At 30.7% G+C, this 24,717-nt stretch overlaps 1 protein-coding gene across 3 annotated transcripts in view; it reads left to right on the forward strand.

The window, feature by feature from the left end:
• Uggt (UDP-glucose-glycoprotein glucosyltransferase) overlaps window positions 1-24,717 on the forward strand; it is a 211,458-nt gene that overhangs the window by 159,964 nt on the left and 26,777 nt on the right. The window contains exons 31-36 of one of the 3 annotated variants that reach the window (XM_085819198.1): window positions 6,210-6,294; window positions 7,591-7,676; window positions 17,776-17,835; window positions 17,968-18,063; window positions 19,083-19,167; window positions 22,063-22,172. In XM_085819198.1, coding sequence (XP_085675324.1) covers window positions 6,210-6,294; window positions 7,591-7,676; window positions 17,776-17,835; window positions 17,968-18,063; window positions 19,083-19,167; window positions 22,063-22,172 — 522 coding nt within the window. Of the gene's footprint in view, window positions 1-6,209; window positions 6,295-7,590; window positions 7,677-11,335; window positions 11,873-17,775; window positions 17,836-17,967; window positions 18,064-19,082; window positions 19,168-22,062; window positions 22,173-24,717 lie in introns of those variants that run through there. The other 2 variants (XM_085819199.1, XM_085819200.1) reach the window with 2 other exon arrangements.

Genomic DNA, 24,717 nt, shown 5'->3' on the forward strand with positions numbered 1-24,717 from the left:
TTTCTCAGTATATTATTAAATTACTAAACTAAGCATCAATGATGGTCATGTTCGCTAATGTGACAAATCTTTCACACTTCTTTGTTACCACAAGTAACAAGTAGGCTTCGATAAATCTTTAACTGATACATGGTACATTTGTCTAAAATTTGTACAAATAATAAAATTAAATGAGCTGTTTATAATATGCTCAAAGAAATAATTTTGTATGAAAATTTGTATGTTATGTAGCAGAATATTGGCCTGATTAATGATTCAGGAAATAATTCAAATTTCAGCTTGTGTTAAAATAAAAACTATAACACAAAGACAAGCAAATTTCCTTATGAACAATGCATTTGTACATATTCAATAAACATTACTGTAATTGTGTTATTTAAAAGACTGTAATGTTTTAATTATTTTCTTAATTAAAACATTAGTCTTTTCCTCTATCTAACACCAAAAGAAAACCCAGATAAGAAATATAAAAATATCTGTAAAAATTAATTATATTATTGAATGACATTTTACATTAATTATGCTTATGCATATATTATTTTATTATAAATTATTTTAAAATCAAAGAAGAGAAGGGGGAGCTTTAATATTGGCATTTCTAAAATGATATAAACATTAATCATTTAGTACAGTTTGTTATTTCAGGCAAAAAGAATTTACTTTTCTGGATAGCATTTATATTTCCATGTCACTTTCAATGAAACATTAAGAGAAATGCATATAATTTAAACACCAGTTTATTTTATTTATCAGACAGATTATGTCAACTCAAACAAACCTATCAGTAAATTTTGATAGTAATAATTCTGAATGTTAGACAACTTGCAAGATTCAACAAAAATTATCAATATTTATAATGATAATACAGTAACATGAACATAAAATTAAACTGCATATAACTATAAAATAAGCAAGCGTATAATAATGGTGCATTGGTTTCGAAAACAATGGGCTGGATGAAAAAAATATATGTATTATAGTAGCTATTCATATTCTTCAGCTTTCCTAATGTTCTCATGTTCACTTAACATAACTAAAGTATTTAAAATACAATAAAAATGCAAACAATATTTATGAGAAAATGTTAAAAGCAATCATAAGCATTTTATTGAATGACCATATTTTGCCTTCCTGCAACTCGAATCTTAAAATGATATGCAGTTTGAAAAATGCTTAATCCTTTTATAAAATATTCAAAAAAAATTTTAAAAAAGGTACTGTTCTGTTATCAGGATCGGGTTTAGAAATGTATTTATGTATGCTTGTATATTTGTATGTATATGTGTCTACATATACACATCTATGCACATACTTACAAACACACGTTCATACATTTCCGAATCTGGTTCCAATAACAGAACAGTTCCCCCCCCCCGAAAAAAAAAACATAAAACTTCTAATTCTCCATGTTTTAAAACTGAATTACAAACTATATTAAGATAATGTTTCAACCATACATATTTTGGACAAAACAATGCAAACTCTTATATAATTGTTCAAACTATTTAATATAAATTTATTGCTGCAATAAAATAATAAGCAATCTGATCACACATATTATTTTGAGACTGAATGCAAAAACTAGACTAAAAAAAAAATTCAGTCGTAAACATTTGGATAGCAGGGCAAATCAGATATTTGAAAAGACAGCCTTTGAGATATACATGTAATTCACAATAGAACGGTAACAACCTATAAAGCAGTGATAGCTAGCACATTTAACTGTCGAAATAACATAAATAACATAAATTCAAAAAGCAAAAAAAGTAAACATACAAGTATTGCAACTGAACTTACCTTTCATGCAACAAAAAAATATCGATACAACAAGTAAACCTCATGGCACAGCCATCTTGGATTTCGTTTCAAATCAGACAAACGTTTACGGATTTGTGGGAGAATACGAGAAACTAGTAGTTTGTCAGATACAAAGTTGTTTGCAATGATGCGAAAGAATATGGTTCTGCAGAACTTCCCACATTATTCCGTAATAAACAGTACTATTTCATAATTTTTCTTTATCTGATTAATTAATTAATAGGGAAATAATTAAATAATGCTGAATTAATTTTCAATGAAATGCAAAATTTTGCATGTATGTGACGATCACCTTCTGTCCAATATTTCTGAGAATATAAACAAATTTTGGAATCTGAGATAATCATGTAGTAAATAAATGTATAGAATATCACCTCTCAAATGACCACTTCTGAAAGTGGCCAGTAGTTCTGAGATACTAAATAAATATTGATATTAAGCATTATTTCTCTAAGATGACCATCTCTATATAAGACCAAAGCTTCTAGAATCTTGGATAGTCATTGGAGAGTTATTTTTACTGTGAAAATATCGCACAACTGTAATGCAATATCAATAACAGATCGCACGATTGAAAAACGTTTTCCATCCTGTAATTAGGGACAACATTTTTTCCCTTATAAGATATTTCTCCCGCTTTCCTAGAGTGCCTTCGAGGTGTAGTGGTTCTGCACGGTGGTCTGGTATTTCAGAGGTCCATGGTTGATTCCCGGCGAAGGCAATTGCTCATTTTTCATCTTGCTTGCTTCCTACCTTCAGCACTAAATTGAATTTACTTAGAAAAATATTTGAGTTTCATTACACATTTATTGCATACACTTTTGTTCTAAATTTATTTCAGTTTCTGCTTTTGATTTTTGGGGGGTTATTGACCTTATAAGGTATTTCTCCCGCCTTCTTAGTGAGCCTTTGTGGTGTAGTGGTCTGCATGCTCAGGGCATAATTGAGAGGACCATGGTTCTATTCCCGGTGAAGGCGTTGCATATTTTTCATCTTGCCTGCTTCCAAAAAATTATAATGTCTCTACAGTGGCGCCCAAACTAAAAGGGTGTTGGAAGAGGTATATCCACACCCAGAATTTAGCAATTGGGTCCCCCGAAAAAAAAAAAAGTCGCCCTTTAAAAAGAGGAGTAATATAAGGTATTGCTCCCGCTTTCCTAGCGTGCCTTCTTCGTGGTATAGTGGTTGTGCACTCTGGGCCGGAATTCCAGAGGTCCATGGTTCGATTCCCGGCGAAGGCAGCTGCTAATTTTTCATCTTTCCTGCTTCTAAAAAAATACCTAATGTCTCTACACCCTAATTTAAAAAAATTCGTTTCTGTAATTAAAAAAAAAAAAAAAAAAAAAATCTAAATTTACCTATATTTATTTATAGTAGGATTTGTAAGTAATTATACATGTAATTTATACATTTTTATAAAAAAAAAAATATATGTTATTTGGAATTTAGCAAATATTCTAGAAAATGCTAATCCATTGAAAAAAAAAAAAACTTTTTCATGACTAAATAAATTTTTAAAAAACGTCAGAAAAAAATAGTAGTTAAAATTAATAACAAAATAACAAGAATAAATCATTAATCATATCAATATTTTTAATGTACAGCATTTAGAAACAACTGAGTAAAATACATATGAAAATTAAATAATGTGCAAGTTTCAGATGTGCAATGTCAAAAAAATAAAACTGGTAAATTTGAGAAAAAATATCCTCAGAATGTTTGACAACCAAAGTCCTGCAGACAATGCAGTATAAATATCCTCAGGATGTGAAATTGGTGAAGTCCTCAGGATATCTGAGAATCAACATCTTCAGGACATCCTCTCATATCCCGGGACATAGCGATTTAAATAAGACATCCTCAAGATGTTAAATTACGATGTCCTCAGAACATCTGAGAATCAACATACTCAGGACATCCTAATTAAGTCCCGGGATATTGCGACTTAAGTAGGACATCCTGAGGATATTTTGTGCTATGGGGGTTGCATCTTCAAGAAAGCATGTGTGATTGGCAACAATACTGAAGTAAGCTGTGGTGCTGAGAATTACTATCATACATATCAAAAGACTTACTGTACTCCAGGAAAATATTCCTAGATCCCAAATACAGTGTCTACTAGCATGAAGAGTTCTCTTTTTGTAAAAAGGTACTAGATTTCGACCAGTTTGTATCATATTCTGACTCTTTCATTTGCATGGTGGAGTAAGATATGAGGTTCATTAAAATAAGAATTTTTTTCTAGTCATGAGAAGTCCAATTTTGTTACTTTAGTGCTTACAGCAGCCATGATTTCTTTCTTTTTTCTTTCTTTCTTCCTCCCCCAGCGATAGCATAAGCATTCTTTAAGGTTTTCTATCAAAACCCCATCTGTTGCAAATTCTCTGATGTTATGCATTTGGGTATGATTTGCAATGCTCCCAAATTGTATTGAGCTACAGTTTGCTGTGATGTTGCCCTTTTGTTATTGCAGCAGGTTCATGCTAGCCATCTTTCATCTTTTTTGCTCATTATCATTTTCTGACTAGAATTATACTCAGAGCCTAAATTTTTTGCATGAGAAAAGACTAGAACATTATCCATTTCCAAGATGTTGATATCCTTGCACTCATGATTTGCAATTACCTTATATAAGCCATTTCTGGTTGCTACATAATTGTATATCACTTGCAGACTGGTTGATGTAAAAGAAATGGGACATCTTTAGTATTCTGGCTCTTAATGTATATTGCTTTTCACAGAAATTTAGTTAACAGATTACATCTATGTTATACTAGAAATTGTCAGATTTTGGCAGCTGTTTTGATAGCTCTAGCATTTCTGTTCATTAATTTAGATTTTAAAGAGCTTATAAAATATTTTTATTCTGGAAGTTTATGCATTTAATTAATCTACTTAAATTGAACTTGTTTAATTTGGGTCAGAATGCGAAAAGAGATTAATGCGTGGCATGAATGGTTTGTGAAACCTGATTCATGAAGTTTGTGCCTTAGAAATTCCCTTTTATTATATTTGCCTTCAAAATAGCTTGCTGAATTCTTTACTAATTAAAATCCATCTCATTGAATATAGTTAGAATTTTGCATTCTTTTGTGACTAAAATATTGACTTGAAATTATTTGACTTGTCAAAAATGATACTTTATAAATATGTGGTACTATGTATACTTTATAAATATGTGGTACTATATATACTTTATAAATGTGTTGTACTAAATATTTGATATTATATATACTTTATAAATGTGTTGTACTAAATATTTGATATTATATATACTTTATAAATGTGTTGTACTAAATATATGGTAAATATGTATTAGTATACAACCTACGTGGCATAATTTGCCAAGAAAGAGAAAAGGAGTGATGACTTTAAATTACAAAATATTTTATTACATGCATATATATTATTTTATTCATATTTTACATTTTAATTGGATATGTCTGAAAAATCAATCAATAAGCCTACTTACAAACTTTTTTTTTTTCAGGTAGAAATAAAAACAGATTCCAAAAATTAATTGTTCCTTTTTGTAATTTTATAGTAAATTATTCTATCTGTGGAAACATTTGACCACAGTTTCTTAAACATCAGGCAAATCTCATAAGCACCATTTTAAAATTGACTTCATAACAAATATCATGATTATTCTTAATAAATCATTAGATATCACAAAAGAACACTCTTGAAAATAATTATGTCTGTTAAAATCAAAGAATTGTTACATGCAGGATTGCCAGAATTTAATGGAGTATGAAAATTTGGTGACTTCTACTGAAATACATTTAAGCTCCCTCCCCCTCCTTCAATGGCGGGCTCTTATCCAACTTCGGCTTGGCCACTACTAAGGCCAGAAATGGTGGTCACTTTATTATACAGGCACCTAATAGGTAGGCCACCTTTGCCTCCTATAAAGGGACAGACAGTTACAATTGCCTTCTCCGGGATTCGAACCCGGGGCCTTTGGTAACGCAGTCGGCTCCCCTAACTATTATACTGTCTAGGCGGCAATACATGTAAGTACTAAATAATCATATTTTAATGTATAAGTACCAAATAAGCTTTGATATTAAATAATGGAAAACGTGATTGATTTGTCACACAGGTTTAAATAGCATGCATTGCAACACTTCCTAAAATTCTATTTAATAATTAAAAGTGTTCTGTACTGGATTGTTATATGGTTGTTGAAATATAAATATAAGAGCTTGTTCTTGTGCTGTTTTATTGTCTTTGCATGGTCTCATAAAAAAACTGTCTGAGAAAATACATGATTTTGAGTAGTGGTTATAAAGTTTTAAATTTTTATTTTGTCTGAGTTTTAATATTACTGATAAATGTAGTGTAATTTTTAAGATTTGTCTCATTTAAGTGTACCTTCTGTTGTGTAGAAGTGAAAATACAGATACCCCTCCTGGTTCTTCAGATTTAGTTATCATTATTAGCAGTTTTCGAAGTCATATAATTAAAGTCAGAGTAAGTGATTGAAATTTATTTATTTATATTTTGGAAGCATGCACTTTTTTTATTAGATGAAATCTTGAGAGAAATTCTTTGCTATTTATTATTCTTTGCAGGATAGTCTTTGAAGTAATAGAGTTTTGTTTCTTAAAATAATAATAAAAATGCATTAAAATCAATGAATTTTGAGAGCAAAAGTGTTGGCAAGGGTTTGTGAGGCAATTACCATAAACATACTTGCCTAAAATTAAGTAAAATTATGAAAAACTGGAAAACAGATTTTGCAACTAAACACTTAATGGAAGGAACGCTAGTGCGATTTATTGTAATCATTGTAAGCTTAGCAAAATGTAATAATAATATGGAAAAAATGGAAACTGCATAACATACATGCAAAGCAGAGAAATCTCAGACTTGTGGAAAGTAGGCAAAATTCTGAAATGACTAATGTAAAGCATTGGCAAAAGCATCTTTTGCATAAAGCATCAACAAAATTTTGGTTTTTGTGTAATGATTACAGAAAAAGTTCTTCCCTTTTGAAGTACAGGTGTTGTATAATTTGAATGTGATGTAAAAAATGCAATTGTAATTACTCTGCCTAATGTTAATTATTGTATATAATTATCTCTGAAAAAAGTGTTGAGATCTTTGCTGTTTACTTCATTTTTATATTTAAAATTTGAATGTGTAATTCTGAACTGTTCCGTGCCTTAGAGGAAGGAGCTTTTTATATCTAATCCAGTTGTTTCCTTGTCTTATGGAATTTTTTGTTCTTTCATTTACTTACTTAATTTTTTTAAATCAAGGCCTGTTATGAATACAAACAGAAAATCAAATTAATATAAAATGGTGATAATGTTATTGAAAAGCATTTGTGTGTATAAAAGTTACTCCCATAGAAAATGCTAATATTTTTGAAATTTGGTAATTAATTAAAAATTTGTTTTAAAAAACTGCAAAATTGCTGATATACAATTCACATATGCCAAATGCAGTTAATGTTTAAATTTAAAATTAAATTAACAGATTGTATTGATTCTTTTTATGTTGAGATATAATAATTTGGCTACCTTTATGTTCATATTTTTCATGTAAACAAATATTACTCGTTTAGCATTTTGTATCTTTATATGTTTAAAAAAATTACTCTGACTCCTGTTGATTTTAATTTGTAATTGCTATTAAAAAGAACTTTTCCCTGATTACTCTTTCTTCATTTTGGTATTGTTTTAAGTGTGTGTATTGCTTGAATGTATACTGAATGTTACTTTTATTTCTGAATTGCCTTTCTCTATATATTTAATTACATAGGTGTCTAAGAAACCAGGAAAACAATTTGAAGAACTTTTATATGATGAAAATGACAATAATAATGGAATATGGAGTACTATTACAAGGTAAAATCTTTTTCACATATGAGAAATCTGTTTAAAATGTATATTTGGTATTACTTCTAGACAAAAACATTAATAATTGTGCAATATTAAAGTTTATCTATTAAATGTGATTTTAAGTATTATAAATGCTTCAGTTATCACAGCTGTTTAATAATTTAGATCTTTATTGATGCGGAATATTGCTGTTAGCTCTTGTTTTCTGTTACTAAATCTGAAATTCTCTTCCATTAAAAGGTGAGGGGAGAAGATCTATATGGATATTATATAACATATGTATTTTTGTACTTTATTAAAAGAATTATAAATTTTATTAAAATAAGCTGAATAATAAATGATTTAACTCTTTGAAATTAAAAATATAAAAGAAGCACATTTTATTCATTCCTTAATTTTAAACAGTTTGTTGATTTTCATCTAAGGAAAGAAGTGGCATAAAATGGAGGTTTTTGAATTATCTCCTAATTTATTTTTCTGCACAAAAGCTATTTGTGTATGTTAATAAATTAATAATTAAATTAAATATTGAAACAAGTTACTCTTCTGTCTTCACATTTAGGCCAACATACACTGCTCGACTTTGAAAATACAACGCCAAGAAGGAGTGGTCAGAAAGTGATGAAATTTGGAAAAAAGACAGAGACAGAAAGCAGCAATAAGTGATCTTTATTTCAAAATGATAGTCAGAATGCAGAGCGAGAACGGCGTCAGCTCAGTAGAATGTAGGACCGACGCGGACAGCGATGCACAAAGAAACACGTCTAGGTATAGAGTCAATAAGAGTGCACATGGTGTCCTGAGGGATGGATCTCCATTCCCTTTCAACCATTTGCCACAGTTCGTCATCTGAACGAGGCAGGGGCAGAGTCTGCAAACGGCATCCAATCACATCCCACACATGTTCGATTGGTGACAGGTCAGGAGAGTATGGTGGCCAGGGAAGCATCTGTATACCTTGCAGAACATGTTGGCAGATGCAAGCACTGTGTGGTTGGGCGTTATCCTGCTGAAAAATTGCATTAGTGGATTGCCACCGGCCGCAGTACATTATCCAAGTATCGTTGGGCCGTCATAGTGTCTTGAATACAAACTAGAGGTGACCTGGAATCGTAGGCAATAGCGCCCCAAACCATTATGCCATGTTATCGCACAGTGGGGCGTTCCACAGTTACTTCCAGATTATATCTGTCTCCACATTGACACCACACACACATATGCGGCAACTGTCACTGGATAAACAGAAGCGGGACTCATCTGAGAACACAGCATTATGCCATTCTGTCATCCACATCGCTCCAGTCAGGCACAATTTTAAACATTGGTGTTTATGCTGTGGGGTCAATGGCAGTCTTCTTAACGGACGCCGTGAGTGCAGGCTACGTTCAACCTATTGGCGGGAAATGGTTCTGGTTGACACGGGAACATTCAGGGTATCTTGCACATGCTGCAGAATCGCAGTACAAGTGACTTGTGGGACCGCCACAGCTTGTCGGCGGATGTGTTGACCCACGCGTGCTGACGTCACTCTGACTGCACCTGCACCCCTCCTTCTTCCCACATTTCCTTGTTCCAGCTGTGTTTGCCATAGCCGATGCACTGTGCTCGCATCCATGGTGGTGTCAGCTGCGATTTGTCATAAGGACCATCACGCTCTTCTCAGTCCGATCACCATACCCCTCGTAAAATCGTCTATCTGCTGGAAGTGCCTTTGTTGACGGCGGTTTGGCATTCTCTCCTATTATACGTATCCTCCAGGACAAAAACCAACTTTCTTCGATAATTTGTCTGGCAGAAATAACGATGCGAATATTGCCCATTCTTCACGTTCCTTCCCGTATATCTTACTTCACGTGCTTCGGAGAGCTGCACATTTCACATCATTCACATAACTCAGTGATGTGCATCTACTCTAAAATTTGCATAAATTTTTGACCACTCCTTCTTGGTGTTGCATTTTAAATGTCGAGCAGTGTATCTTTTTAAGCAAATTTTTGCTATTTTAAACTACTGTTTTAATTGCTTAGTAAATTTAGGATTTTCTCAATAAATAAATGAAAAATGTTAATAAAAGTTGACAAAATTCAGTTTAAATTCATTCATTTCATTTAATGAGAAAATTAATTTAAATTCAATTAATCTTTTTATTAAAATCTAATTACTTTTCAAACTTACAGTGGTTGAAAAAACGGCTTTAACGAAAATATACTAATATACAATAATATTAGTATTTATTAAAATTATTATTGTAATTGATTTTAATTACAGCAAATATTTGCAAGCAAGATGGTAAATATTTACATTGCACATATAAATGAAGAATAGATTGAATGTTTTTACTTAGCAGAGAAAACCAAACAGTTTTCAAATGAACTGAGTTATTTATATAATTATACTCTGTGATTGCATCTGCACACAAAAGCATATATCAAACTGTATGCATGGTTAACTTATTTTCCATTATACTTCAAAACTAGGTTAGCAGTAATGGTTTTATGTAAATTTTTGCATTATTTTTTAAACAAAGAATTGAAGGTTCCTTTATATTGTTTTCAAAGTTGATTTTGTTTGAATGATGAAAGCATAGAGTTTAATGTTATCTAAAAAGCAGCTGTTGGGAGCAGGATGAAAATACACACTTTCTGAGTTAAATAAAGATTGGAATCTGAAGCTTTTGATTACTTTTTGTTTCTGTTTTGTTTAGAGTTTTGCCCTTTCATCAGATATTTTAACAGACATTTTAAAAATTCATAGCAAATAAACTATACAACCAATTCCAAATTCTATTAGACTGAAATAAAAAAAAAAAAAAAAAAACTTTCCTTTTTTGGGATGGGGGAGTTATAGTTTACAAATGTTCAAAGTTATTACCTTTTTTGATATAGAAGACATCTATGCAATAATCTATTCCAACCATGGCAGTTAATCACAGTATACCAGATATGCAGAGTTAGCGAAGTGGTTAAGAGATTTTAGAAATGAATAGGAAGTGGAAGTACAAAGATGATATTCTTGACAAATGCCTGTAGAAATAAGTCAGACAGGCTTAAATTTTGAGACCACGATGGCTTGAGTTATAATTCATCATTTCCATGCCCTGTGTGCTCTCTCCATTTCTGAGGCGAATTTTGTTTGAAATGCTTTTACAAATAACTTTATTTATTTATTTATTTATTTTGTGATAATGAGCTAGACAGCTATCATGTTGAAAGACATAATCATCACTATTTTCATCAAGCATGGCATCAGTTAGCTTTCCCAAATGTTCAGATAAATCCTCCTAGTAAATCATTAGATATCTGTCTCATGAGCAGAAGTGGGTACGTTGAGAGTTTGTTAGACATGTAAAAAAAATTGTAAATGAGTGTATTGTTGACTGCATTTTAATTATTTGTTATTAATTTCTAAAGTATTTCATGAAATTTTGAATTGCAGTTGAAACAAAGGAGGTATAAGGCAAATTGTAAAGTATATTGTGTTCAGCTACAAATATGTATGAAAGAAAGTTACAAATATATTAACATTGTTAACTATAGAAATATACCAGTATGTTCCAGTTAACAGAAGTTTATTCTATTCCACTTGACTCTTAAGAAAGATTTAATGTTTGTACATACTTTTCATTTTCAATAGAAATCTAAAAATAATTTTTACTTTTTATGCAGAAAAGGGAAGATGTATTTCAAGGATATCTTTCAGTCATTTTATGATGTAGTTTCTGAAGAAAAGTATACTGTTATTTACAAATGACATGAAGATGTAAGGCAGTTTTGGAAGTTTTGAATAGCAAAGAAAAATTATGTAATGAGGGGAGAAAATGCATGAGGGATTGCAATCAACATACAGTTATTGTTCAAGCGTTCTTTTATATCAACTAGAGCAGATAACAAAAAGTGACTTTCAGGATGGAATAACCAGATATAGGAACTATAGCCAATAAAGGATTTGGTGAATAGAAATGATGATAGTTTGTTAATATATGGTATTAGCCTTCTTTTTCCTATGACCGTACCTTATATAATATATCCTACTTACCACATGTGTGAAAATAGGGGTTTTCCACTTCATTTTCTCTGCTATCACCTCTAAACCTTCAAGTGAACTCGGTGCTTTTTGATTTTGAAAGTGTAGAGATATCTGTAATGTGTCAGTTCCATGTGTATTCTATCATTCTTTTCTTTTAGTGTTGTCTTGCTTTCTGTGTATTTTTTTGTATAGCAAAATTAATATGTAAAATTTTGGGAATATTAAAAAGGTTTTCCATATAAATTCATCTTTTTTTTTAAAAAAATGTATATCATTTTGTCTTAAAAACACTTTTGTAGACAAAATGATATAATTTTGTAAAACAGTTTTCTTAACTTCAAAGTAGGGAATACTGTTTTCTGAAAATTAAGAATGTAAACATCTGAAAAACACATAAATATATTATTGTGTAGCAAAATCAAGACTGCAATAATTGCTTTACGTATTTATATATAAATAAATATATCAGAATATTTTTATTGAAGTTAGCAAAATACTGACTACTATAATTTGTATAATCTTTATGCTGAAAATTATGATTTGTATTCAAAATATTCTTTTATTGTGCATTTGTTTAGTAACTGCAGTAAGCTGCAATATACTGCTTTATGACTTATCCAAATTCAGGCTGTTTTTCTGTTGTTCATTGTTATATGCATATATATATTTTGGTGGCCAAGGTATTTTTCAACAGTAATTTCAATACCTACCTTCAGCACTAAATTTAATTTACTTAGAAAAATATTTGAGTTTCATTACTCAATTTATTGCATACACTTTTGCTCTAAATTTATTTCAGTTTGGGCTTTTGATTTTTTTTTTTTGGGGGGGGGGGTTATTGACCTTATAAGGTATTTCTCCCGCCTTCTTAGCGAGCCATTGTGGTGTAGTGGTCTGTATGCTCAGGGCGTAATTGAGAGGACCGTGGGTCGATTCCCGGTGAAGGTGTTGCATATTTTTCATCTTGCCTGCTTCCAAAAATACCTAGTGTCTCTACAGCCTTACTTAAATTATGTATTATTCTGAATTTGTAAATTCCTTTTTAATATTGCCCAAAATTTTTTGAAAAGAAGAATATGGTATTACTCAGTCAACATTTTTATAATTGCTTAGATGTTTAAAAAAAAGTGTAAATGCTGATCGATTGTAATTTTTAGAACTCTTCTTGTACAGTAAGTTTAATCAAGTCTGGCACTGTGTCTATATTTTTGGTTTTTAAGAAAATTGCAAATTATGCTGTTATTTTTAACATACTTCCAATGTTCATGGATTTTCAATTTTTTTTTTTTTTTTTTTCCTTTTAAGGGTGTATGTTTGCTCTTACTAGTAATACTGATTTCTAACTTTAAACATGTTGCTGACATTACAAATCCCCCCTCCAATGGCAAAAGAAATATTCTCTCACACCTTTCATTTTTCCTACTTAATTATCTAATCGGAATACTAATCTTACGGTATTTCCATATAGTTTTGTAGTAAGTACAACATTAAAATTGGAGCTTTACTTTTCAGATTTATCAGTTTATTTACTTCTGAATGTATATTTCTGGGGGAAAATGCATTATCTTAAATAATTTGTTTAGGTATTAACTGAACTGAATGTGATTCTTACACTGCTGGCATTAGAAAATGAAATAATATCCAGATTCATGCACAGTTTAAACCTAAAAAGTTTTATGAAATGGAAATTAAGAAACTTAGTGTCTAAATCTTTGTGTTTATTAGATTACAAAGTATTGTGCTCATTTTTGACATTTGTGGGATTCTTGCAGTCCATTTGTTAGTGTTGTGCAATGATAGTGATAACATGCTGCATTTCAGATCTTTTTTTTTTTTTTTTTTTTTTTTTCCCCATCTCTAGATATTAGATTTTCTAGATAGTATAATATGGTAATAAGGATAAGAATTCAGTGCTATGGTGTTCAGACTTCTTTCAGTGGACCATAGAATTGAACTTTTTTGTGAGACTTCTACCATACTTTTAAAAAAGTTCTGAATGTATACTAATATAGAATAAATTTAAGTGTTTAAAAAAGTTCCTTTTTTTGGGGGGGTGTCCCCCTTGACAAAGTGCTGACAGAGAGGAAGCAAAATGACTCACATACTGAAAAATTGATGGAAGGTTAGTGCAATCATTGACCTGCACTAATGCAAGCACATTGTGCATTCTGTATATTCACAGCAATCACAGTTCATCCAGAGTTGAAGAGAAATGGAGGCAATAAAGTGGCTTGGTTGCAGCTGCTTGTGGTATCACTTTAAGATGCGTCTGTCCACACAACTACATCAAGTTGTAAAATATGTCAGGCATTTGGGGAGGATGCAAATGAAAAGCACACCACCAGACACTGCATCCATATGCTCAGATTTTGAGATTTAAGCATTTGTGTTGAACCCCGCCATAGGGAACAATACCTGTTGGGTGACGAGGCCTAGAAGATAGCCACAGAGCAGGACAGTAGTCAGAGTAAGTGGGTATCCCCACACTTTGGTGTGCCAACAAGGAACAATGAGTGACAGCCTATTTGTCATTGCTGTCTTGGCACCACAATGCACCTATATTTGGTTGAATGCTCACAAGTGACAAAAAGGGGATCCACTTAGACACTCACAATCTGGTAGACTAGTTGCCAAATGGTGCATTACAAGATACTGCCGCCAGGTCACATTATCATTGAGACCTGTACTCACAACATTTGGAACATGCATTTGGTCAGAAGGAGCCAGTGTTGTGTATTTTTAAGAGTATGCTGTGTCTCTAGCAGCAACAATGGGAAGTTACATGTGCCAAGAATGACAGGCATACCTTTTAGCAGTTTGGCTGGAAGACACTGTGCTTGCCAGATATAGTGCACACAAATCACCACCTGTTCCATTCTCTGGATAAGAGATAATGTCCTCTGTGGGGAATCCCTTGGCAATGAAGTAGATGTGCGGCTTCCACTCATGGATTTTTTTTCATCCAAAGCTCCCGAGTTTTATTGCCAAGGCATTGCACAACTGCAGGAAAACTGGCAAAGGGTGATGAACAGCAAAACTTTTTGAATACCTTGCAATTAATCACATCATATGAAAGAAGCATGTTCAAGTTCTTTTTGACTTTTTCCCTCCTATTGTACCCACAAACGCTGAATACAAGATTTAACTGCTAAATAGCTGTTACTTGGCATTTAACTTGAACTACCAATTAAAGATGATGATGATCTGACTTTTCTGTCAATTAAAGACAATAACCTAATTATATACAAATATTCCAACCAGTAAAATTTCTGCAACTTTTCTTTGATTGATAACAATTTAAATTTATTTCATTAGAGTGCATGTTGTGGCAAATCTATGACTGCATACAAATACACATATTGTTAAAAAAGTGTATTTTTTACAATATTGTATGTATTTTATAGTTAGTAGGCTCTGCAAATGAATGTATTCCACACATTATGGATTGATTAACGAGTCTTCTTTGTTTTCCTGTAAGCTGCTTTATTTATGCGTTTGTCAGTGTGATTACTTGTAGAAGCAAATCTTCTTCATATCATTTTAGATAACTATAAAAATTAAAAATATGATATATTATGTAGTTAATTATTTTAGGAATTCAGCTTTGCAGCACATATGGTATTAAAAATTCCTTTGAATTTTGGTTTTGTCTTGAAGAAACCATCGGGTTTCACCTGTGATCGAATGGTTAAAACCATTGAATACTGGTAGTTTGGTACAAGTTCAAGCCCGAATGAACAGGCTAGATGTATGGTCCATTTTAAAAGTTTTTCCTTGTGTGTAACATAAATACAAGCCAATTTCCCTTAGGAAGTCTTTCATGAAGGCTTCGCACCTCTTAGGCAGATAGCCCTCTTGTGTTTTGCAATATTCAAATAACCTAACTTTGCTTGGAACCTCAGGGCTCCACGTAACATATTTTGAAGATTGTTGAACTAGTGTAAAATTAATTCCAATCAATGTGCCCTTGAAATTTGAATATTGTTAAGTCAATTTATATATTCGGCTTTGCTCGTTTAAACGAGGAAAGCATTAAAAGGTAACGAAATTTATTTTTAAAATTATATGAAGTGAAAAAAAACTATATAGCATAAGTAAAATATCAAGTTATATCTTTATTTTTCTTCTTTATCTCTCTAGATAAATCAGAAATGAATATCAGAGCTGTTGTTTTGATAGATTTTTTGGTCCATAATAATCTTATTTGACCATTTTTAATGATCATTAGTGCATTCTGTCCTTTATATGACTCATAATAGAAATTATATTCTAGAAAATCAGGATTGTCTAAAGTATGATTTTTATCCAAAATCTAGATCCTTACTGATTGTTAGTTGAGAATAATTAAAATAATTACAAATAGTTGAGTTTGCAGACTTTCAGTAAATGCAAAATGTGAACATGATTATTTTTTCTTTTGAATTGCTAAATTCAAATTTTCTGTTTGTGAAACTGATTTCTTTTTAACATTGATATTTTATACTGAGCTAGCTGTAAGAATAATATGACCATAAAAATAAGCATATGACATAAATAAATGTTTAGTAAGTCTTTCTTATATTTTAAATTTCCCTGTAGTTTAAAATGGGATTTTTATCGGATGTGTTTTAAATAACACGAAAAAGCTGAATGTAATAATTATTTATTTATTTTTATATTGAAATAAGATCTCATGAATCCCTACAGATTTGTTCCTTTTTGGCTTTTAAAAGCTTCTTTATGAAGAGGTTTTGGATGATCTGCATAAAGTAGAATTTTTCTTTTTTTTCCCCCCACTTGTTTTTTATTTCCTTTTTATATATACAGTACAAAGTCCGTAATCCGGACTCGTCGGGACTTCAGCAATTCCGGAATAGGGGTTTTTTAAATCTGGTAAGATGGCATGCAGAAATAATACAATTAAAAATATGAAACCGTAATTTATGAAATAAAGAGCAATTATGATCTAAACGGTATCCAAATTTACAAAAAAAGCTTAATATTTATTTGTTTACTTTATTAAACATTTATTTCAATGTAAGTTGTTAAAGTTGCCTCATTTTTTGTGATAATGCTTTCTCTTTAATTCTATAAACAGACATAATTTCTTGTTCAGTTACAAAGTTCCACTGTTAAAGTCCTGTAATTGCTGTGTCGAGAACACCGACTAACTTGTCAATCAAAATTTTTTCGTTTTCAATAACCTCTCTGTCGCTTTCTTCACTATCGGAAGCACGCATGGGTAAACGCTGCGTGCATGCGTAGCGGACACGTGCATTAAACGCGCATGCGTAAGTTTGTGGCTTTGAGGTCCGGATTCTAGATCATTCCGGATAATGAACGTCTGGATTACAGACTTTGTACTGCATAAATTGTATTTGTAAATTGTGATAGAATTCCCTTTTGGCATGTTTCACATAATCCAAGCTGTATATTAAATTTGTTCTCTTAAGAATTTTTAGTTTTCTCTGTAAACTTTGTTCTCTATGCTTATTAAGCCATTTCATTGGGAGATTTTTATAGAGTTGTAATTTTCTCTTCTTTAATTTAATTTAATATTGAGAGTATTGGATAATGTGTAACCTATTTCTGCTATTTCTTTCTTTTCAATTCAAATAGAAGGTTTTGTATTCTACTTCCTTATTTGGACTTGTGCAGAGTTTCTTTAATCGAATAAAATTCTTCAGGTCCGTCGGGTCTGCTTTATGTTATTCTTACTTTTTATCTGCAATTTTTCATACTTTTTTTTTTCAAGTTTGGTTTTCTTAAGGGTAAATTAGATGTGTATTGATCTTTTTCTAAGAAAATGTGAACCATAATATAGTGGCAAGAGGCAGAATAAGGAAATATTTAAATATACACAATAAAAGAACATTTTGAGAAAGAACAAACCTGTGCATTTTACTATACTCCAGCATTATTTAATTATGATTACTCAAAGATTTTTTAATTTTATTGACCATTCCTCCCTACCCTGTTTTAATTTTATAGCATGATATAGAACTACGTTTTTGGCATTTTTTTTTTTTTTTTTTTTTTTTTTTTTTTTTTTTTTGTGACAGATTTCTGCTTTTTTTTCCTTTTCTGTTTTCACAAGCAGCATGCCTATCATTGGCGGGATAGTCGAGGAATGGAGAGCTATTTGGCTTGAAATTAAAAGGTACATTCCCTAATGCTTTGCTTTGTACTAATGCACCTTTAATATGACACATATTATTGTTCTTTGTTACAAATTAGGCATTTATGTTTTATATATATATATATATATACATATATATATATATATTTTTAGCACTTTTACGGGTAATAAAAGTGAACTGGATGGAAGTGATGATAAAATCAACATCTTCTCCTTAGCATCTGGTCATCTTTATGAGAGGCTGCTCAGGTATGATGTAAAAATATATTTGTTTTCATTCCTATTTTTCTGTGAAGTGAAGCCTTATATAGAAAAATAAATGTAGCAAATAGTGTATTTAATAGTCATGTTATTCATTATAAACAAAACATTTAAAACAATGTTTTTTAACTACATTAGATGTGTTATGAATTCTAAATTTTCTCAAATCTCTAATGATATTTGTAATATAAAAAGGCATTTTAATTTTTTTTTCATTTTAATTAAAACAAAATTAAAATTTGCATTTAACCAAAAAAAAATTAAATTTTTAAAAATACATTTGTAAGGAAGGTGCAAATGAAATTTTGTAAATGAAGTACATGATTAAAATTCTTATTATCTTAAGGGTCATTTTCTAATTATAATTTGACAAAAAATTTTGTATAAGGATTTTAATTCTTTTCATTCTTTTAATTTTTTTTTTTTAATCAAAGCAAAAATAAAATGAGGAGAATTATTTTAAGAGTTGATATAAGTTAAGATTATACTTGGAATATAATGCTCTCTGTCTATAAAACAATTCTGTGACACTCAGGACTGTTATAAGGTGATAGAGATCATCAGGATCAACAAAGTTGTAACAATTGTTTGTGTTTTTAAGTGAGTGTTTTTATTGTCTATCAGAAAATATTCTGTGTAAAATAAAAAGTTTAATAACTTTTTTTAAAGATTCAAAAGCTTCAAATGACATATCCCCCCCCTCAAAAGTGAAGATTCAATTTTGGGGACGTTGAATCTTTTTAAAGAATTTTTAGATTCAAATCTTGAATCCTAATAAAGAATTTTAGGATAGTTTTAATTGTTATAAATTATATCGGAGTATATGTAATTCATGTATAAATGATTAGTTTATAGAAATTCCTTTAATATAATTATTCTCATGCCATATTCCGGATATGTTTTCATGGTCATTTGAAACTACAACTTATTGTTATAATTCTAATTTTAAAACACGAAAAGAAATATCTGTTTTATAAATATTTATGCACAATGTATTGTTTTCTTAGAATAATGATGTTGAGTGTTTTGAAAAATACCAAGACACCTGTGAAATTCTGGTTTTTAAAGAACTTCTTATCTCCAACATTTAAGGTAAAGTAAATTTTAATTTGTATTTCAGACATGAATTTTTAGTAATTGCATAAAATACAATTCTTAATAATTGATAAAAATGTTTTAATTTTTTTTTTTTTAATTACGATATTCATGAGTCAGTTCTCAGAGAAACATTTTACCTCAGGGTTATTTGAGTTACTTTTAAAGAAGCTGATAGCATTAGCTGTGCATTCAGCATATAATTCAATGATTTACTATCTTTATACTTACATCAAATATTGTATTAGAAATGCATGAAGCTTTACAACTCAGTAGAATTAAAAGGTTGCTAGAAAATAATTGCTCTTATGTGCAAGGTATTGCATTAAAATTAATTTTCTTCCCTCTCTTTTAAAAGTGTTATGTTATCCCCATTGTAAAATGCCTGTGAATGCAACCACACTTATGTGGGAAATAGGCAACACCTTCAGTATACTTGCTGATATAAAGTGGTGCATCGTGTCAGGAACTGTTTCTGACACTGAAAGAATGTCAATCAAAATTCAGTCATTTGCATTAAGCTTTTACAACTGATAATGTTAAGAAACCAAAATGTTGGTTTGCTTGTTTTCCTAGTTACTGTATAGCTTTCTGTTTTTAAATATTTGGGATCAGAACAATTTAGTGTAGTGCAAGTTACATACATAAATCTTAGACTGCTAAAAATATATCTAACATCCAAGGTTGATAAATAATCTTATTTTGTATGAATTTAATAATTCTTGTCTACAAGTATGAATTTGAGCCGTTTTTCTATTGGAAAATTCTTGAATTCCTTCCCATAGTTCTAATAATCCTCAAATTCCTATAATTAACCAAACAATGAAAAAATTCATAATTAATTGTGTGTATATAATTCATTAGTGCTTGTTTATTTTTTATTTTTTAAAAAATAATTATAGTTAATGATAGAAATGTTTGTAATAGTTAAACATATATTATTAAATGCTTATGTCTTGATTATTGATAATTTACTAAAATTTGAACATTTCTAAGGAGGTTTTTTTTTAAAACAATAACTAGCAAGTTGAAAAATCGTGTAAGGAGATTTATAAGAAGTCATCTTTATCACTAATTTTTTCATATGAAAGAATTTGTATATGCATTATAAGGAACTTTGAATGTTTATTGATGATGAAAGAAATAATTATCAATAGCAGTTCTTAGCACCAGATACGCTATTAGTCCCGGACCTCACTTTTGTGTCCATGTCTCTTTTCAAATGTATTGCCACTCAGCAGAGTGTAAAATATTTGTCTTGAAATCTTTAGTATTAAATAAATGAAGAATGTGTATATATGTACGTTCATTGCATTGTGGAAAATTGGTGGTACTTAGAACCCTCAAATTTTGAACACTCATTTCACCCAAACACATGCAGCTCAAAAATTTTGAGTTTTGAATTTGTTTTTATTTAGTTTATATTTTGTATGAATTTAATGAATTTTGAATTACCAAATTCAGTGATTTAAAAGCAAGCAGTGACAGCACTGCTTGGAAAAAAAAAAAAAAAAAAAAAAGCTTTATTTCAAGGAGTGACAGCACTGCTTGAAATAAAGCTTTTTTTTTTTTTTTTTATCTCCAGCCTTCAGACTGTTGTCGTTAAATTAATTGTAAGACATTTATTTTACAGTTTTAATCAACAAACTCAACTGTTTAAAAGTAGTGTGTTGTCACCATTTGAAATAAAATACTTCTGTCTTCCATGTGCCAGCATGTTACCATTCAGTATTGTGTAAACTATTGAACTTTCAGATTTTATCTGTCTGTTATAATTTAATAAAGCAAGCTATTTCAGAACAATAAGTGCAATTCTTAAGAATATTTTTTCTGTTTTTTAATCTGATTGAATTAAATAAAAATTGATTTAAGTCATGAGCTATATAATTAGAAATGTTAAATATTTTTGTGAAATAATGCAAGCTGGGCTCATTAAAATCATTAAATATTTTTTTTTTCTTTTCCATTATGACTATTTTTAGTGGCTGGCCACATAAGTGACTAGTTTAATAAAAGAACTCAGCTTTGTTTAAAGTATGTGTTGCTACTGCCCAATGTAGTATACTTATCTCTCATGCACCAATTTATTGCTTTTTGGGGAAGCATAAGATATATTTGAAAACACTTAACACTATGCTAGGGATTCTAAAAATATGCTGCTGTAAAAATTAGTTATTTTGCTATTGACTTATTGTAGCATAAGTGTAAAAAAAGTGATGCTTAATAATAAAGTTTCAAAGACAAAAAGCTGTATAAGTAATCTTATTAAGAAAACTGAACACTGCTATGAGGAGCTGACAGAAGACTGAAAAAATTGAAAAAAGATATGGCAACATTTAACTTTCTATTAGGGAATCTAAAAAATATGTTGATTTAAACAATTTTGTGGTTTTGCTGTTAAATTGTGTGCGATGAATGTGTGAAGAAAGTGTCGTTTATTAATAAAGAGGGGGAAAAAATAGGAGTTGTGAGTCCAACAACAGGTAGGTAAACTGCATGTTCATTGAGAGTATAAAAGACCTTAATGAACCCTTTGGTGCAATGTTAAAATCTGTAGTCTGTCAAATTTTCTGCCTTTGTTTCTCTCTATCACTCTTCTTTCCTTTCTTTCTTTCTTGTTAAATCCTTGAATGTGAAATATTCTGGTGAACAAACTGATATGTTAATCCAATCATACTTTTATTTATTTATTTTTTTACAAGAGAAAATGTGATTTTTAATATTCTTTTATGTTATTAAATATTTTTTTTTGTGTGTGTGTGTGTACTGTGGAAGTCAATTATTTTCTTTTAATTGTACGTAAGATTTTGTATACATTTTGCATTTTCTTTTTTTAGTTGGTAAAAAAATTTAATTAAAGTAAAAAACATTATTTTGTTTGAATAATTTCAGGACTTTTTGCCCATAATGGCTGAGAAATATGGATTTGAATATGAATTAGTTCAATACAAATGGCCTCGATGGTTAAATCAACAGCATGAAAAACAGCGCATTATTTGGGGGTAAGGTTTTAGGCTTTATTTTCTCATTTCAAATGCAATGTGAAACTAACTACCAATTTTTGGTTTGGTTTGGTTATTAGATTATGCCAAAGCACTCGAGGGATAGCTGCCTAAGAAGAGGGATGCCTTCATGGAGGCCTTTCTAAGGGAAACTGGCTTGTATACATGTTACACATAGAGGAAAGAAATTAAAACTCATTTTTTTGTTAAATTCGTTTTTATATTTCTGTTTTTGTGCGTGTATTTATATATACATAGAGAGAGAGAGAATTAAAACTGCCTTTTTGCCATTTTGAATTATTATAGCTCCCAGGTTTTGGCACCATAAAATAAGAGTTCAACCGACAATTATTTCAAATAAAATAGAAAGTTCTTACCTAGTTCTTGATTTGATTAGCTTCAGGGACAGTAATTGAATCTGTTTTAGATATTAATCCTTTATTTACGCAAAATAATCAGGGACAACTTTAAACTCTTGATGATACACAACACATCTACATTCTAAACATTAAAACATTTTTATAATAGTTATGCATATCGGCGCCATCCATTGCCATTATCCTCTGATGTCAAAAGTTCATCAGGAGATGAAAACTTTCTTTAGCTATTGATTGAGAATTCCAGAGGATATAACTGTAGCACAGGTCTCCTAATGATAGTTCCATTCCAAAGCCTCACTGTGCATGCATAGGCATGGCCATCTCATCCAGAATGCCCATTCACCATAAAAACTAAGGCACGTAGTCATCTTTAATCAAAACCACAGTGTTCTGTCAGTGGTCTGGGAGCCAGTTGACTGGTTGTGATTGGTGAGCTGGATTCTTTCTGTCTTTTCCAAATTTGTTAAATTTTCTTGGTAGCTTCTCATTTTCAAAAGTTGGGATTCAGAGAAAGGAATTCCTTTAATTGCTTGAGGAAGAGTTAATAATCATCATCTGATCAAGAAATCCAGTTAGCAGTTCTGGTTGATTTGGATTACTGAAAAACCAAGCAAGAGGCCTGAAGCTGAAAATTGCCTCTGTCTCTACGAATATAAATTTCAGTTCTTGAAATGAAACTGATGTTCTTCCTAAGATTCTCCTTGGAGACATCTTAAGTAACCTCATTAAGCATTCTCAAAAACCACCCCACCAGGTGGCCCTTATGAAGATAAATTTCCGTTAGATCAATAACTTCCTAAATAAATTTTGCACTTCTTCCTCTTTTATGATTTTTCACAGCAGATTCAGTTCTTGATTAGCCGTGTGGAATTCACTTGCATTATCACTGTAGAGTACATAGCAAATGCCTCTCCTTCCAACAAATTTTCAAAAAGCTTGTAGAAATGTCTGTGGGATCAAGTCAATAGTCAATTTCAAATATAATGCTCTGGTTACAGCACAAGTGGAGTGCAGTACATAGCACAAGTGGAGTGCAATCTTCATGGTATCTTGATCTTTAAAGTGTAATGGTTTTAAATAATCCAATCCTATCTAATCATTTGAAAGGGATATGCTTCTGATATTCTCAATTTATTACTTGATATAACTTTTTTAATTTTTTTGTCTGGCTCTTAAAATCCACATTTTCTCTAAAACTGGTCAGTGCCCATGGTACACCTCCATGTTTTACTCTTTCATGGCAATCCTTAATGATAAGATCAGACAAATGACAAGTCCTTGGCAATAAAACTGGATGTGCTTCTTGGTTCGAAATATTACCATACTGAAGTCATCATCTGATTAAAATTGTTCCTCTTTCATATGAAATAGGTTTAAATGGCCTAATGATTGAATTTGTTGGCAATGGTCTTCCTTTAGTTAAAGCCAAATATTCTCGAGGAAAGTATTCCATCTGTGTTCCTTTGATCTAATACTGTTCAACCAACTAAATTCTTCTGTAGTTAAACACCCATTCTTCTTGTGTAAATAGATCTCTGAATTCAAGCTGTGATTAGTAATAAATACATTGCTAAGCTTTCTGAATTTTCATATATCAAAAAGAGTTTTTGATTTAATTCTTGCAAAACAAGTAATAGAATTTTCTATTTCAGACTCAGCTACCAACCAATCAGATATTTCATTACTCAGTTATGGCCAGTGGTCTTGATCATTCAAGGAGGTCCATTCTACCACAATTATTTGTCTCTAAGAGCAACTAAGTTGTCTCCTTTAGACCACAAATCTGTAGGGTTTTCTTTTCTGGAACAGTGATTCCACCAATCTGTGTTAAAAAGAGTTCTTATTACTTCAACTCTGTTTTTTACAAACACTTTCAATTTTCAGTAATTGCCTTTGATCCAGTGAAGAATAATCATTGAATCAGACCAGAAATCAATTTTAGTATCCTTCAGAAAATCCTACCTAGGTAATGTAATTTCATGCACCAGTGCAACTCTTGATTTTGAACTATTAAAACTGATTTAAATTTTCCAACTAAAACAGCTGTAACATAAGTTATAGCTCCGTAAATTCTTTTGCTCGTATCCACCCCCCAAAAAAGTGAAGTTGTCAGTTAGTTAATTCGTAATTTTCTTTTAGTTCAAATAAATGCTGTGGTGATGTCG

Source organism: Stegodyphus dumicola, chromosome 6, assembly GCF_044657685.1.
Source record: "Stegodyphus dumicola isolate Sdum_Otavi_A_Nest chromosome 6, ASM4465768v1".
Lineage (NCBI taxonomy): Eukaryota > Metazoa > Arthropoda > Arachnida > Araneae > Eresidae > Stegodyphus > Stegodyphus dumicola.